Source organism: Scedosporium apiospermum (genome assembly GCF_000732125.1).
Source record: "Scedosporium apiospermum strain IHEM 14462 chromosome Unknown SEQ_SAPIO_0114, whole genome shotgun sequence".
Classification (NCBI taxonomy): domain Eukaryota; kingdom Fungi; phylum Ascomycota; class Sordariomycetes; order Microascales; family Microascaceae; genus Scedosporium; species Scedosporium apiospermum.
Window position 1 is genome coordinate 7,107 of NW_015971815.1, and position 16,209 is coordinate 23,315.

Consider the following 16,209-nt stretch of genomic DNA (forward strand, 5'->3'; position numbering starts at 1 on the left):
CTAGGATTTTTAAAGAAATTAAGTAATATTATTACTATTACTATCTTTAATATACTACTTAGCTATTAGATATAAATAATAGCTTATAATTATAGAAGTAAGAGAGAATAGCTTACTTACTTTAAAGGTAATATCTATTAATAGATTACTTATAAAGCTAGTAATTACTTATATACTAGATATATTATTACTAGTAGGATTATATACTAGATTCCTTAGTTAAGTAAGTAAGCTATTAAGAGAGTAAGATTATTATCCTCCTTTTTAGTAAATAAGTATAGGAGTACTTGCTCTTATATATTATAGTATAGGGTTACTATCTAGCTTACGATTATATACTACCTAAGGTAGTATAATAGTAATACTTAATAAATATATATTTAAAGATAACTTTCTAAAATTTAATTTATTTATTTTATTATTCTATCTATCTTTAAATAATAAACTATTAATAGTTATTAAATAATCTATAATAATTAACTTATTTATTTTTATATACTATTAATAAATTAAGTATTTTAATTTAATATTATTATTTTTAATAATCTATAATAATAGATAAAATATTATATTAATATCTTTACTATTACTAAAGCTATTATCTTAGATATTAATTTAAAGATTATATTTTTACTTAACTAATTAGTTATTATAAAGATACTTATTATATTTTAATATCTATTTAGAAGTAAGTTAATAATAAAATCTATTAATATCTTAGCTTATAAGTAGTTTAATATTAGAAATAGTTTAAAAATTCTTTTTTATATATCTTATTAGATTATTCTCTTCTTATATAATTTATAATTTTATATAAATTTTCTTATATCTTTATTTAATCTTAGCTATATAAAGTTCCTTATTAGTATAATATAAATAATTTTATAGCTAGAATATCTAATTATTATTAAGTTATAAAAATTTTATATAAGCTTAGTTTATAAAAATTTATAATTAAAAATCTATATTTATTTTTTCTACTTTAATTTATAACTTCTATTAATAAAATATTTTAATATAGAAAAATATACTTATAAGTTAATAAAAAATTATTAGAAACTCTTTACTATATAATTATATATTATCTAATAATAGTTATTTTCTTATAAAGCTATTTCCTATAAAGTAGTTAGTTTATTATTATAAAAGAATATAATAGGAGAATTAACTTTAAATATTAAGTTATTATTATTATAGTTAGTATTATATCTCTACTCTTAGTTCCTATAATCTAGGTTATTAATAACTATATTCTAGGTTATAGGAACTATAATTATAATATCTTCCTAGCTATTATATAAAGCTAGTATAGAGATAGATATAGCTTAAATAACCTAGCTCTCTTTTTATAATATCTAGTATATCTATTCTTATAATTAGTTATTATCCTTATTCTTAGATATATCTTATTTCTATTATAATAGGGTATCTAGTACTAGAGATACTTTCTTAAATTAATAGACTATTATAAAGTTATATTAGCTTATAATCTCCTATTAGTATATTTACTATTTAGAAAGCTTTTAGTATATAGTAAAGTATATAAAATTTTTATAGTCTATTAGGATAGTAAAGTATCTAATTAATCTTAGCTTACTATACTATTATTCTAAATACTATATAATAGCTAATAACTTTTTATTATAAATAAGATAGTTTACTTTAACTAAGAATATCTTTTTTAATATATAAGTAATTAGTTTAAGTCTATTAATCTTATCTTTTTATATTAAAATCTCTTTAGTAGTATACTTAGAGGAGTCTAATTTTACTATTATTTCCTTTTTAAAATTAAAATATATTAAAACTAATATTTTAATAAGCTTTAATTTAAGCTTATTAAATATTTATTAGTAGTTTAGTAATTAGATAAATATATAATCTTTCTTTATTAGGTTATTTAGTAATTAGGTAACTATAAAGAAGTTAGAGATAAATTCTCTATAATAGTTAGTAAATCCTAAGAATTTCTTAATACTTTAGACTATAATTAGTACTTCCTATTAAACTACTATTATAATTTTTTTAGGGTCTACTTAAGTACCTTCTCCTACTTTTATAATAAAGCTTAAGTACTTAACTTCTTTAATCTTAAATTTATATTTATTAATATTAATATATAATCTTACTTTTTTAAGTTTAATAAAGACCTTCTATACTTTCTCCTTATAGTTAATAAGTAAACTATCTATATAGATTAGAATATTATCTATAAAAGTATATATAAAGTTGTCTAAAAACTTTTTTAATATTAAGTTAATATATTATTAGAATATTATTAGGGCTCTAGTAAGGCTAAATAATATTGTAAGCTACTTATAAAATCTATAATATATTTAGAATATTATCTTCTATTTATTATCTTCTTTAATCTTTATTTTATAAAAAATTATAGATATATTAAGTTTTATAAATTATTTTACTTTAGAAAGCTATTAGAGAGTTTTAGTAATTAGTAAAAGTAAATATTAATCTTTTTTTAAGATTATATTTAGTTTTTAGTAGTTAATATAGAAATAAAGTTTTCTACTAGGTTTCTAAATAAATAATATTAATATTATAGTAAATAAGTTATTTATATAGATAAAGTTTTTTTTAAATAACTTATTAAGGTTTTTTTATAGGACTAAGAGTTCTTTTTATAATATATTATATAGGGGCCTTTATAATATAACTTTATCTTTATTTTATATATCTTTTTCTACTTTAATAATATAGTTAATTTTAAAGTAATAGGGTAGTAACTTATTAATATTAGACTTCTAGAATAAGTTTAGGAAATTATAATAATAAACTAGGAGTTTTATTTTTAAGTTAATAATAGCTTTATAGGTAAGGGCTTTTTTAATATTTATTAATAAAGTAGAGAATATATAAGCTATTATAGGGATTCCTTTAATTAATATTTCTTTTCTCTTCTATTACCTTTTTTCTTTATAAAACTATTATATTAATATTATAAATATAATTACTAATATCTATATAGTTTCTTATTTATTACTTTTCTTAATATTATCTCTAATTCTAACTTAGAACCAGCTATCTAATATTAGTTTATTTTTAGTTATATTAATAATTACTTTCTATAATCTTATTTATTAGAGATTAAAAATAATATTATCTATTTAATTAGGAATAATATAGAAGAAAACTCTTACTTATTTATAATTATCTATATTAAGGCTACTATATATAATTTAGTTAATAGTAGTATTATTAGAAATAACTTTTTAAAGAAATTAAGAAATAATATTAATATATTTTATCTTTACTTAGTTAGTAAAGGCTTTATTAATAATATTATATATTAAATACTTTATATTAATAAGAGCTTATATATAATAAAAATTATTTATTTTAAAATTAATATAAAATATATCTATATTAAACTTTACTTTTAACTTTTATAGCTTATCTTATAAAGACTTTTACTTTTACTAGTAACTATTAATAAGAGCTATTTTTTTCCTAATTTCTCTAAATTATTATTCTAATCTATTTATAACTTATCTTCTTCTTTAACTTTAGCCTAATAAACTTTAATAGGTTTAGTTTTTCTTATATATATCTAATAAAGGTTTCTAGTAGGTAGTAGTAGGTAGGTATTAATTTTATATTACTACCTTCTATACTAGTAATAGTAGTTCTCTTTCTACTAATACTCTTACTTTTCCTTATCTACTTATTTAACTTACTTCCTTCTTAAAATATTATTTTCTTCTTTTAAATATCCTTTTTATAGCTAGTTAGGGGATAGTTAGTAATAAGACTTAATATTAACTAGTATAAATTCTTATTTTATTTTCTTAGTCTTTATATTTAGTATATATAAAAAGCTCTAATAATATTTCTTTTTTATATAAAAGCTTTCTAATTAGGAATTTAATTTCTAAAAAGCTTTAATATATTTATAATAGTTATTAGATATTAAGATCTAGTTAATAACTACTTTCTATAGCTTATTATTAAGTACTAGCTTTAAGTCTACTTTTTTTATTTTATTATTCTAGATTATTCTTCTTATATTAACTAATATTACTTTAAATTTAGAATAAAAATAAGTAAAGAGCTAGTTTTCCTTTTACTTAAGCTTTTTAAATTTATTTAAAGCTTTCTTTTCCTTATCTAAGTCTCTATAATAATTATAAAAATACTTTAAGAAGTTTCCTAAAGACTTATAAGAGATATTAAACTTTATATAGATAGTATATATCTACTAGGGGGTTGAGTCTAAGTAAGAGAATATATAGCTAAACTGGTGTGTTGGTGTACAGGGCGACTGGCAGTGGCGCCGCCACATTACGGATCGGTGACGCCACGAAAGTCCGGAGTGCCGCACATCCAACCTTCACTTACATATAAAAGGCCATAGCGGCCCTCATTTCGTAGAACAGAACTTAAGAAGGACAGCAGCGCAGAAGAAGGCGAAGGGCGGCATTGCAGCAGCGAGCAATCAGTCGTTCCCTGCCGGCCGGCGAGTTGTCGTGAAGGTCAATCTTTTACTATTCTTCTCTTAATAACACTTTTTCTTATTTTTAAGTTTCCTTCTTCTTCCCTTTAGATGTGAAGCTCCGCGATGCAGATTCCGACTGATCAATGACTTCTCAAGTGCCCTACTTGACCATTAGACCAATCCGACGACTATCAGAAGATTTCTCCCTCGTGGCGTGGCTTTCAGCCGCTGCCAGTCATTCCAGTGGGCGAGCGGCAGTCCTGTTTGTGATGTTGGGTTGTGCTGCTCGGCTCCGACAAACTGGGTATTATTATCTTTAATAGCTTTAATATCTGTATAGAGTTTATTTTTTATCTTAAATAGCTATATATAGAACTTGTTCTTATATCTATTAAATTTAGAAGGGTTAGGTAAGGTAAGTTAAGGTCTTTATATATTCTATAGCTAGGTAATATCCTTAGTACTATTGTTATTATTATTATTATTATATTTAGGATTTAGTATATAAATTATAGGAGTAAGGGCTTGAGAAGTTAACTATATTATATTTTCTTATAGTATCTTAATCTAAGCTTTATATATTTCCTTCTACTTTATTTATTTTTTAATAATATACTAAAGTTAGGCTATAATTATTATAAAGGGGTTTTATTATTTAGGAGCTTTTTTAAGTTCTATAAATATATTTTCTACTATCTTTATTATTATTATTATTAGTAATTTACTTAATAGTATTTAATTATCTTTCTATTTTTATAATTTAGGTTATAGGAGATAGGGATTTTTTTATAGTTTATAGGGAGTAGAACTCTAATTTATCTTTATAGTTTGTAGGGGGTAGGGCTCTAATTTATCTTTATAGTTTATAGGGAGTTAAACTCTAATCCTTTTTTATTATTTATAGTAATTAAAACCTAATATAAGGGTTTAGTTAAATAGTACTATTTAATAGAGGCCTATTATATAGAAAGGTTTTAATAAGGAAAAGAAAAGAAAAAGAAAGTAGAATATAGTTAAAATCTAGTTAGAAAGAAGTCTTTTATTAGAAATAGGTTACTAGGGGCAATGCTTAGTAAGGGTTAGTTAGCTTAGATATCTACTAAAGCCTCTTAATAGTATAATTTATTATACTTTACCTTCTTCTATATTACTATCCCTTCTTAAGTTCTATTTTATAAAATAAGAGCTATTATAGCTTTTTATATATAAGTAAAGGTTAAATATATAATATTCCAGACTTTCGTAGTGTTATCGACCTGTAATGTAGTGGTGCTACTACTAGTTACCCTATATACTAATATAATAGTTATATTTAAATTAATTATTAAAGAGTTTTAAAAGATAAACTAGATATATAATAAAACTTATAGTTTATATAAATATTTTTTTAAGCTTTTTCTAGATTATTTTAGTTTACTATAATCTTATATAATTTAAATTACTTTTAGATTATTATAAGTATAAGTAATCTATTATCTTTATAATTTAATATATTTTTATAGTTTATCTTTTTTTATTAGTTTTAACTATTTAGCTTTTTATTTTAGTTAAATATAGCTATAATATTTAAATCTAAAAAAAATAATTATTATTATATTAATTATAGAAAAATTAATTTAAAAAATATTTTTATTTATATTTACTATCTTTTTTTTAATTTTATTTCTAAAAAGATATATTATATAAGTTTCTTTTTCTTAAATATACTAGGAAAAATAAAAAGATACTATTTCTTCTATCTAATTATTCTATTATACCCGATGTCGGCAAAAGCCTCTTTTTCTACAGCGTTTTGCCCGTTTCTAGGACACTGAAAACATTATATCGATCGATGTAGTATTTTCCTTTTTAGGAATTGTTAGTTTGATAGAAAGTTGTTTGAATCAGCTGAGCTAGACCCTTTCTCGTTTCACTACTGGGCTTGGCTCCACACCACTTCTTCCAACACTCGACACCTCCATCGAAATTCCAACTTGCTAGGGTGTCTTGGCTTTTTGAACCTACATGACTCGCCATACGCTATAACAGTCATCTGACTCATAGGGTCTGCGGAGAATTGACTTCTGGCGCCCTTTCCATGACCGCGGCGAGAAGTTGATTTAAAAAGGGCGGGGACTTTCGAGAAAAGAGCACTCAGTGCATTGTCTCTATAAAATTATAAACTATAATTCGATATTTCCTCAACTCCCCACACGCAACTCCGTCAGCATCAAGCAGTATTAAAGACTCTCTTCGTGCCTGACGATAATGGCATCTTCACTCAAGCTGAAGCTCCGGGGCTGCACATGGACAAAAGATCGCTATCTCATCTCGACGGATCCCGCTCATGTCCCAATGTCTACGTTAATTGACGTTTTCGCTTCCGATGATTTCTACTGGGCAAAAACGCTTCCCCCATCCGCCATGGAAGAGATGTTGGACAATTCGCTTTGTTTCGGGCTCTATGAACTGCCTTCCTCCCCCAGAGATCAAGACCTGTCAGCCCTTGCGAACACGGAGAAAAAATTCATTGGAATTGCTCGCTGCGTTACGGATTTCGTCACGTTTGTCTATCTCACAGACGTATGGGTGAACCCGACATATCAAGGGAAAGGGCTTGGAAGTTGGCTAGTAAAATGCGTTCAGGAAGTCATTGAGGGGATGCCCCATCTTCGACGGAGCATGCTTTTCACCGCAGATTGGGGGCGTTCTGTACCCTTCTACGAGAGAATCATGGAGATGCAGCTGATCGAAACGAAACCTGGTGAGGGCCTTGCAATTATGGAAAGGAAAGGAAGGGGCCATCCGAGCTTTGGACGAGAAGGGACTGGCTATAATTAGGTCATGTTGTTTTGGGGGGAGTTGTTTTGGTCTTCTTTATTGAGCTTTAATAAATGGGGTCGGAAAGTGAAGTGCTCAGTCGCTGTGGTGTCGTGGAGATGTGGATCGAGAAGATCTAGATAATGTGCCCTGTCGTTCTCGGGACTCGGCACGCAATGCGCAACGGAAAATTCGAAAATAGAGACGGAAGTAAGCATCAGCCCCATTGAATCGTCGTTTTCCACGCACGCGCTTTCCAGCTTCGTTCAATGGCAATTGTTTGCTCAGCCCGAAGATCACCCGGGCGCTACTTTTCAGCTCGCGATCAGCCACCCACCCCCAATCTCCCTCGACCACATTCTCGACTGTAGCCGTCATGAAACGACTGAAGAACTTCGTGTCAAGCGCAAAGGTTAGCGTGCTAGAGTCGAAGACATCACGAAAGATGCCGACAGAGCCGCCGCAAGAGCCGCGGCAGGAGACTCCGCAAGAGACTCCGAGAGAGGAGACGCCACCCGACAGTGACGGGGGTTCCAACTCCAGCTCCACCCGGGACAAGTTGAAATCCCTCTGGTGAGACGAACCCGTAAACGTCGGGCACCGTTGGCGGAAATCAACTAATATGTAATCCAGGCAAGAGGGACTGTCAAGGGGAAAGGTCGAACTCGTCAAGGGAAAGTCAAAGGTGGAGAAGTCGATAGAGGAGGCTCTCGGACTAGGTCACAAGCCGAACGTCGTGCCTCCCGGCGAGCCAAATATCCGCGGTGAGCACCGAACGGTCGAGATCGGCTGGCATCCCGTCGCAGGGGGAGCGGGTAAATGGTTCGCCGAACAGACTGGTCTGGGCAAGTTGATCACCGAAAAGATCAACAAGTACCCTGACCCGACCCAGCACTGGGCTGTGCTTGTCGGTGGTTATTCTCACGAACTTTGGATGGTGCGGTACTTTGCTTCCCTTGAAGTCGGACGCCCGAGACTAACTCGGGGGTATTTAGGATGAGCGTTTGGACGTCATCTACATAAATGGAGTTGTCAATCGAGAAGAGTGGCGCACGTTCGAGGTTGGGAAGACCAGGTTTAACGACGAAGCCCTCAGGCAGGTTGGTAAGTAGCACTCGCATCGACTCACTTCGCAACTCAAGCGCCGTTGGCGAATCTAACGAGTTTGCCGTCCCATCCTAGGCGAGATGGTCATCTACAATATGAGGCGTATAAAGGCCGCATACAATTTGATCAGTAACAATTGCCAAAATTTCGCCGTGGCTATGCTCGACGCCATTCATGTCGGCGCACACAGGCAATTCGCCACAACCTTTGCCATCTATCAGACTGCAACAGGTTCGGGATCAATCAAGGATCTTTTTGCTGATGAGCCACCCGAGGATGAGGAGGAAGAAGGTCTAGAGGGTCAGCCGTCCTAGACCCACTAGCAGGCTTTGCAGCACGCGCAGCAAGTAATGGACCAGCACACCACTAAGCTAGACGCGCATTAATATTGTATATGCTTCGTTGTTTTCTTTCCAGAACCGAGGGCGTGAATTAGAAAGCTAATTTACAGTGCCACATTGTGGTTAATGGTTAAGTCGAATGACTGCTCGAGAGGGATTGTTGAAACGTTGTGAGTTGCGGATGGAGAGTAAAGGAAAGGTGACATGGCTGTCTCTATCTCTATCTCCATCTCCCTCTCTCTATATGTGGTATGATGCCATTGAAATTGAAGTTGCACAACTATCGCGGCCTTGGTGAGACGAAAATGCGAGGTAGATGAACATGCACAACTATGCAAGTGAAGCTGTCCACAAACTCGCCACCAAGCACTTATCCTGTATATAATGGACCGTATGAAGCTGAAAGATATACGTCGGGGGCGACTAATTCCCGACCTACCCCATAGCTGAAATGGCCTTACTGTCTCTGTCACAGCAGTCCTCCTCTAAGGGCACAAGTGCGGATCCTACTGCGGTAATCTCCTCTCCAGCGGCGAGATGTTCAATATTTCGAACGAATTCTGTGACAACAGCCCCCATTGACTCCATTTTGTCGGGACACCACGGAAGACAGTCAAGGATGGAAGAAACCGGGACGAAATCGGTGACGATCCCTCTTTCTCACCATTGTCCATGCATGAATGTCTCAGTGGTCAGTAGGGGCAAATTGTCATTGCCGTCTCCAACCCACACTGCGGTGGTAACGGACCATGAAATTTTCAATGTTAGGTCCGGTCTGAAGGTGACGACGCTGACATCAATGAAGAAGCGAGGGCAATTCCGAAGCGAGAAGAGTCAACATTCCCATGGTGACAGAAGACTGAACGCTGCACATGATGCATCAGATGTACTAATATTCTTCGGACAACAGGGACATCCCTCTGTTATTGCAATGCAATGCAACCCTTCCCTTTAATCCGCTTTTCCTGTCCATCCACATTTACCTTCAGCAAATAAACGGTGGAATGGAAATAGTGTGAGATATACTTAATTACAGTTAAATTGCAGAGATTCCAGCAACTCGAACGCACCAAGAAAAGCCTGAAGTCGGAGCCTGCCTTGCAAATACATCATCTCATACAGTTTGCCCGTAGGTTCTTGATATGATAATGGTCTCGAATGGGTTGTGTTCACGGGCAAGAACCCACTTTCGTTGCATCGGGTTTCCTCTCCATAGGGATGCCCAACTCCACCAAAGTAGCCACGAGACAATAGAGCTTAACGTCTTTTGCGGTTCGGGAGCAGAGGGGGCATGAGGATAAATTTAGTACAAAAGGATTAACGACTGCGGCATCATGTCTGGTCAGCGAAATTCCCTGCAAAATTGCCTGGCTGGCTTTGCATTTTGAAGAAGTCTAACCGAGAATGTCACGGAAAACGGAAAGCCGCAGACTAATATTACAACCATAACCTCAAATCCATGCATTTTTCTGCCAATAAGAGCTGACTCGAGCATGTCCCCCGCCCCGTCACGATCCTTCATTGGCAGTCTCCTGCAGTAAGACTCAATCACTGCGGCGGTGCTGTCAAGTGATTCTACATTGTTGATTATGACTGATCACAACAGCTCGTATGTTCACGTCAGAGAGGAGGACTTCAGGCTTGTCAAGGTCCTCGAAGAGAGGCATTAAAATCCATACCATCTCCCAACCAGGCTGGGACGGTTGTTCCCGGCCACCTCTCTCCGGATATCCGTTATCGCCATTCAGAACCCTTTGGGACCCTTTGGGATCGTGCATGTTGTCAGTCCTCGGTCCTCGAATTTGTCACACGCTTCCACCAGACTCAATTAGCGCCCGCTTCTTTAGACCACTCAAACCTCGGCAATCCCAAGTGAAAACCGGTTTTCAAGGCCACACCAAGGTTGTCAAACCCTACGAGACCCTGCCAAGTTGCCAACCCCGCTAGTTCCCACCGAACCCCGCTTCCGCCCGTCACAGGGCTGCACCAGTGGATCGACCTCCGTAATGGATCTTAACCCCCTCAATTACCATGAGTTGGGTCCCAAACTTCTGGGAGACATGTTTCGAATTCTCCATCTGAATCGTGCACTGCATCTGCACCCAGGAACAGACCATGACCTGGTCGAGTGCGACCTCACTCACACGTCGCTGGAGGGCCGTCCATCTTACGCCGCTCTATCATACTGCTGGGACGTTCCTCAACCTCAACACATCATTATATGCAATGGAAAGAAACTCCCGATCAGACACAACCTCCACGCCGCATTGCTTCACAGACGGCAGTCTGACCAGACCATAACTCTCTGGGCCGATGCGATATGCATCAATCAAGATGATCTGGAAGAAAGAGGCCGACAGGTCGGGCTCATGAAGGATATATTCCTCGCCGCAGCAGAGGTTATCGTCTGGCTTGGTGAGGAAACGGACGACAGTGACATCGGTATGCAAGCGGCTCAAGATCTCGCAGACGCTGGGCGTGAGTATCTGAAGCACCGCGAGACGCTCGAGAACCTGCCGCCTGGCGACTCTCTTGTTGTCTCCACCTTTGGGCCATTCAAACACCGGTCCCAATGGGCTAGATTCAACGCATTTTCCAAGATTATCGACCGAAACTGGTTCTCCAGAACGTGGGTTGTCCAGGAGGCCGCTGTCGCAGCAAAGATCACGATCCACTGCGGCAAGGCGACCATGACGTGGGAAGACTTTACGAACGCGGCAGTGCTTCAAAATCAATTAGACCTCTACACAAGTCATCACGACCGAAATGGCCCACCTCTGATGATCATTCAGACCAGAGATGACTTTCAAAACGGTGTAGAACGGGACCTTCTCGCCATTACGTATCGACACCGACTTTTCGATGCCACAGACCCCAGAGACAAGATATACGGCGTGGCAGGATTGGCGAGCTGCTCGCTCGCAAGGAGTTTAATGTCCCATGTCGATTACACTATTGAGCCGTTCGTTCTCTACCGCCAGGTTGCTACTGAGATGTTGAAGCGTGGCACGGACCTGAATGTTCTCTCCGTTCCTCGTGGTCTCGATATTGACCATCCCGAGGGGCTTCCAAGTTGGACACCAGATTGGAGAGTCATTAGGCAATCTCCAGCGGTGGGCTTAAAGAACCAAGACGATATATATGAGATTAGATACGACGCCAGCGGTGGCTCTAAGCCGGCTGTGCAGTTCGACGAGACTGGACTCCTTCTCGGTCTGGAATGCTGCTGGGTGGACTCTGTCGATACCGTTGGAAAGACGATGGTGGTGGACGATATACCACATGGGTACCCTGGAGTCCTGAGACTCCCGAAGTCCGCCTACATGCTGGACGAATGGAGGACCGTGACCAGAGCAACGGATCGCATCGATTACCCAAGCTCGGAGCCGATCTTAGATGCCTTCATTCAGACACTAGTGGGCGGCCCGACGCATCTTGATATGCCTTTCATGAGACAACAATACAACATTCTTGATCGACAGGCGCGTCTCATCCGGTATATGAGACGTCTAGGCCCTCTACTTCCCTCTAATAGCGAGAGATATGTCGTGTCCTTCCTTGCAAAATTACTCAGGGTGCCCGCATCTTCAATCGCATATCCCTTCGGAGTGTCAACCTGTCCTCTCGCCGATCGAAAATTATTTCGCACGAAGAAAGGATACATTGGCTTGGGCAATGTGCGAGTAGCTCCTGGAGATCGAATTGCTATTCCGAAAGGTGGAAAGGTACCATTGGTGCTCCAAAGGGATGGGGATAATTGGAAGCTCCAGAGTGATTGCTATCTTCATGGAATAATGTATGGAGAGGCCTTTGATAAGACCAAGCTCGAAATAGTCTGGATTGCATGAGAATCAGCTGAAATCCGGTATTCGCGATACATGTCCCGCTATATTTGTTGAAACTTTGTGTGTAGAGTTCCATTCTGGCATAAAGCTTCTCGCCTTTGGTTCACGACATCCAGTAACATTGGTTGGCAATGACATGTAGGCCGAGTTGGAGAATGTCGCTGCAGGACGTGGAATGGCGTAACATACGCATTTGATATTACCTGTGATTTCCCGATTGTCGTTCACCCACTCTGAGAACAGAAGAGGTGGTTGGAATCGCTTCAATGTAGCCGCTAGCCTTACCAACTAGACTTCCATTCAGTTTCACGTCCTCAACCCAGCGCTACTCAATGTACAGGTCTGCTGTAATGTATAGATTTAGATATACACTGGATCCGTGCATCCATGACCTGATATGTGGAGCTATGGGCTGATCCTTCGTATGTATGTTGGGTAATCCTTACCCGATAAATGTTTGCTTCGTTGGTTACACAGGGGCACCATCATCTTCCTTTTCGTATGTTCATGGGATCCTGCACGGGTAGTGATTGTGCCAGTTCCCCAGATACCCGTTTCCGGAGCTCAGATCTCTCTGAATCGCCGTCTAACATGGTCAACTTAATCAATGATCAGGCTGAACCGGCCTCTCCCGAGCAACCGCCTCGGAAGCGGCGTGGGACAGGGCCTTCGCAGTTCTTGGAGCTCGACGATGGTCTAGGTACAGTGGAAGAAGAGCAGGCCGTCAAGCCGAAAAAGACACTCTCCTTTTACATGTCGATTACCATGCTTGCCCTTGTCGCGTTCGTCGTGTCCTGGGAGGCAACGACACTTGCCGTAGCCATTCCTGTACGTTCACCCAAGTACTGTTTTAAGTCTTTCGAAGTTCTCTTCCATTTTCTTGGCTTCTGACTTAAAATCTGCAGACAATCACTCGCAAGCTTCACGGTACAACTCTTGAGTCATTCTGGGCCAGCATTGCCTTCATGCTCGGCGTCGTCGTGACACAACCTATCTACTCCAGCGTGTCGGATGTCCTAGGGCGCAAGTTCCCGCTTTACGCAGCTACAGTCGTCTTCTCAGTCGGGTCGATCGTATTTGCCCTGGCAAACAACATGTCAATTCTCATTCTAGGGCGCGTCTTGCAAGGCTTGGGCGGCGGCGGTCTCGACGTCCTGCAGGCCGTCATTCTCTCCGACATCACGACACTTAAGGAACGCCCCCTCTACATTGGATTCATGTCCCTGGCTATCGCAGTGGGCAGTGTGACAGGCCCCGCCGTCGGCGCCGCCTTCACCGACTATGTAGAATGGAGGTGGATCGGCTGGGTCAACCTGCCCTTCACTGGCATAGTTCTCTTGCTCATCTTCTTTTTCCTACATCTTCAGCCCCTCGACATGACGCTCGCTGCCAAGATACGCTGCCTGGACTGGGGCGGGATGCTTCTCTTCGCAACGGGCACCAGCTTTTTTGCCCTGTCGCTGAGCTGGGCCGACGCTCTTTACCCCTGGGCGTCGTGGAAGACTTTGACCCCGCTGATCGTGGGAGCGCTCCTCCTCGTCACGTTGATCTCCTACGAGGCGAGGCCTGTCGAGCCTGTGTTCCCGCCCCGTATCTTCTCCGGCATCACGCTCGGCACGGCGCTAGTCTCAGGCTTCTTCAATGGTATGATCATGTACTCCCTGATCCTGTACCTGCCCCTCTTCTTCCAGGCCATCTTCCTCCGGGCACCACTACGCGCCGCCCTCTCTGCCCTCCCGGTGTGCCTAGTATCGGTGGGATTCAGCTTCGTCTCCTCCATCGTCATGGAGCTGACCCGCCGCTACCGTCTGCAGCTCTGCTTCGGCTGGGTCTTGACAGCCGTCTTCCTGGGGCTATGGAGCCGTGTAGGCGAGAACACATCTTGGGCTGAGAATTACAGCCTGCAGGCATTCCTCGGGGTTGGCATTGGCACCGTCTTTACCACGACGGCCATCCAGCTGCAAGCTGGTGTCGAGCGTGTCGACGACATGGGCATCGCTGCTGGGCTCCTCGTCGTCTTCCGACTCTTTGGCGCCCTCATTGGCCAATCGATTGGTGCCGCCGTCTTCAGTTCGGTCTTTCAGAGAAGCCTTGCTGCCAAGTTTGCAGAGCTTCCTGAGGCACTCGAGGTACTGAGGGACCCCACCCGAGCGATTGGTCTCATTCCCTCCCTTGGCGACCTCAACTTGTTGGATGGGGATATGCGAAAGCTCATTAAAGTAAGTTGGACCCCCCCTTTGCTAACACCCCCCACTTTCTAACACCCTTTTCCCATACAAAATAGCAAAAAGTTATAGTTTTCTAAGGTCTATATCTCCACCAATTCTTAATATATATTAATATAACTTATAATCTAGCTTCTTTTTAATAAATTTATCTTATAAAAGAAGTTAAATATAAAATTTAAGAAAAGAGTAGTTAATAATAGAAGGTTAAACTATAAAGTATTAAATTCTATACATATTATATATAAACTTAAAACTTAAATAACGTTATAATAAGTAAACTATAGATAATAAAATTTAATATATAGTATAGTAATATAAGTAAGATATTATACTAAAGAGAACTAAGCTATAATATTTTTTTAATATTTAGTTCTAGAAAGTACTTTTTTTTTAATATAGGAGAAAAAGTATTACTATAATACTTTAATATAATAATACTTATAAAGTAAAAAATAATATATTTAAAAAGCTAATTTTCTATAAGATTAGTTATATATTTTTTGATTATATAATATATAAAATTACTTTAGTTATATTTAGTTTTAGTTTATATATAATTATATAGTATTTTAAAATTTATACTTTAACTACTTATTATATACTACCATTTTACTAAATTTTATATTTATATTTTTTTTCTTACTAGTAACTATAAAAAGAACCTATATATAAAATTTTATTATTATTTATAAAGAGTTGGTGGAGATATAGACCCCTGCAAATCGCTGTTTTGTATGGGAAAAGGGTGTCAGAAAGTGGGGGGTGTCAGCAAAGGGGGGGTCCAATTTATATCAGGAGCCTTTTCACACCTTGTGAGTGGTCATGGCAAGTTTCTCCTGTCTTGGCGTCTTGGCGTCGGTACTCACTAAGGAGCCATCCCTGGAAAGAGAAGACGTGGGGAGGCAGGGTTTTGAGCGACGTTCTTCATAGACGATCTTGGAGGACATGTGTGGCACACGGCACTCAATGTCCCGAGGCTCGAGTTTCCAGGATATTCACCACACACACAAAACGACACACTGAGTAATCATTGCACTCCAATGCTCGAAATGAAATGCGCTGCCGCCATACTCAGAGCTTCTTTGCTGTGCCGCACATGTAATATGAGCATCTGGCTTCTCTACTGGGGGTGTAGGCAACATGCACTCAGTATTGCTCGCCCGAGATATTATCAGGATGGCTGATACACCAAGTGGGTGGGGCAAGGACGACATAGGCCCTAGCGTCAGAGTCGGACATTTCCCTAATTATGCCGCCAAACGATCCACATCAGGGAACAACATCACGAAAGATCACGGACACGGAATGGGCCGCTTATATAGGCAATATATATCGAGAAAACTTTGACTAGTACACTGGAAAGCCAAAGAGCTTGTTTACTTAACATCCTGTTCCATAGGGTAGGCCTCTGAAATGCAAACTCGCAACCAGTTCGG

General features: G+C 37.9%; 2 protein-coding genes across 2 annotated transcripts; both read left to right on the forward strand.

Moving 5' to 3' along the window:
* Positions 1 to 7,697: 7,697 nt before the first annotated feature.
* SAPIO_CDS7950 (uncharacterized protein) lies at positions 7,698 to 8,673 on the forward strand (the record flags this gene model as incomplete). Its single annotated transcript, XM_016789703.1, has 4 exons — positions 7,698 to 7,825; positions 7,886 to 8,189; positions 8,248 to 8,356; positions 8,435 to 8,673. The coding sequence occupies 4 exons, from the start codon at positions 7,698 to 7,700 to the stop codon at positions 8,671 to 8,673; spliced, it is 780 nt and encodes a 259-aa protein (XP_016640640.1).
* Positions 8,674 to 10,706: 2,033 nt separating this feature from the next.
* Positions 10,707 to 14,850, forward strand: SAPIO_CDS7951 (uncharacterized protein; the record flags this gene model as incomplete). The annotated part of the gene is made up of 5 exons (XM_016789704.1): positions 10,707 to 12,196; positions 13,023 to 13,044; positions 13,161 to 13,373; positions 13,451 to 14,764; positions 14,830 to 14,850. The coding sequence occupies 5 exons, from the start codon at positions 10,707 to 10,709 to the stop codon at positions 14,848 to 14,850; spliced, it is 3,060 nt and encodes a 1,019-aa protein (XP_016640641.1).
* Positions 14,851 to 16,209: the final 1,359 nt, after the last annotated feature.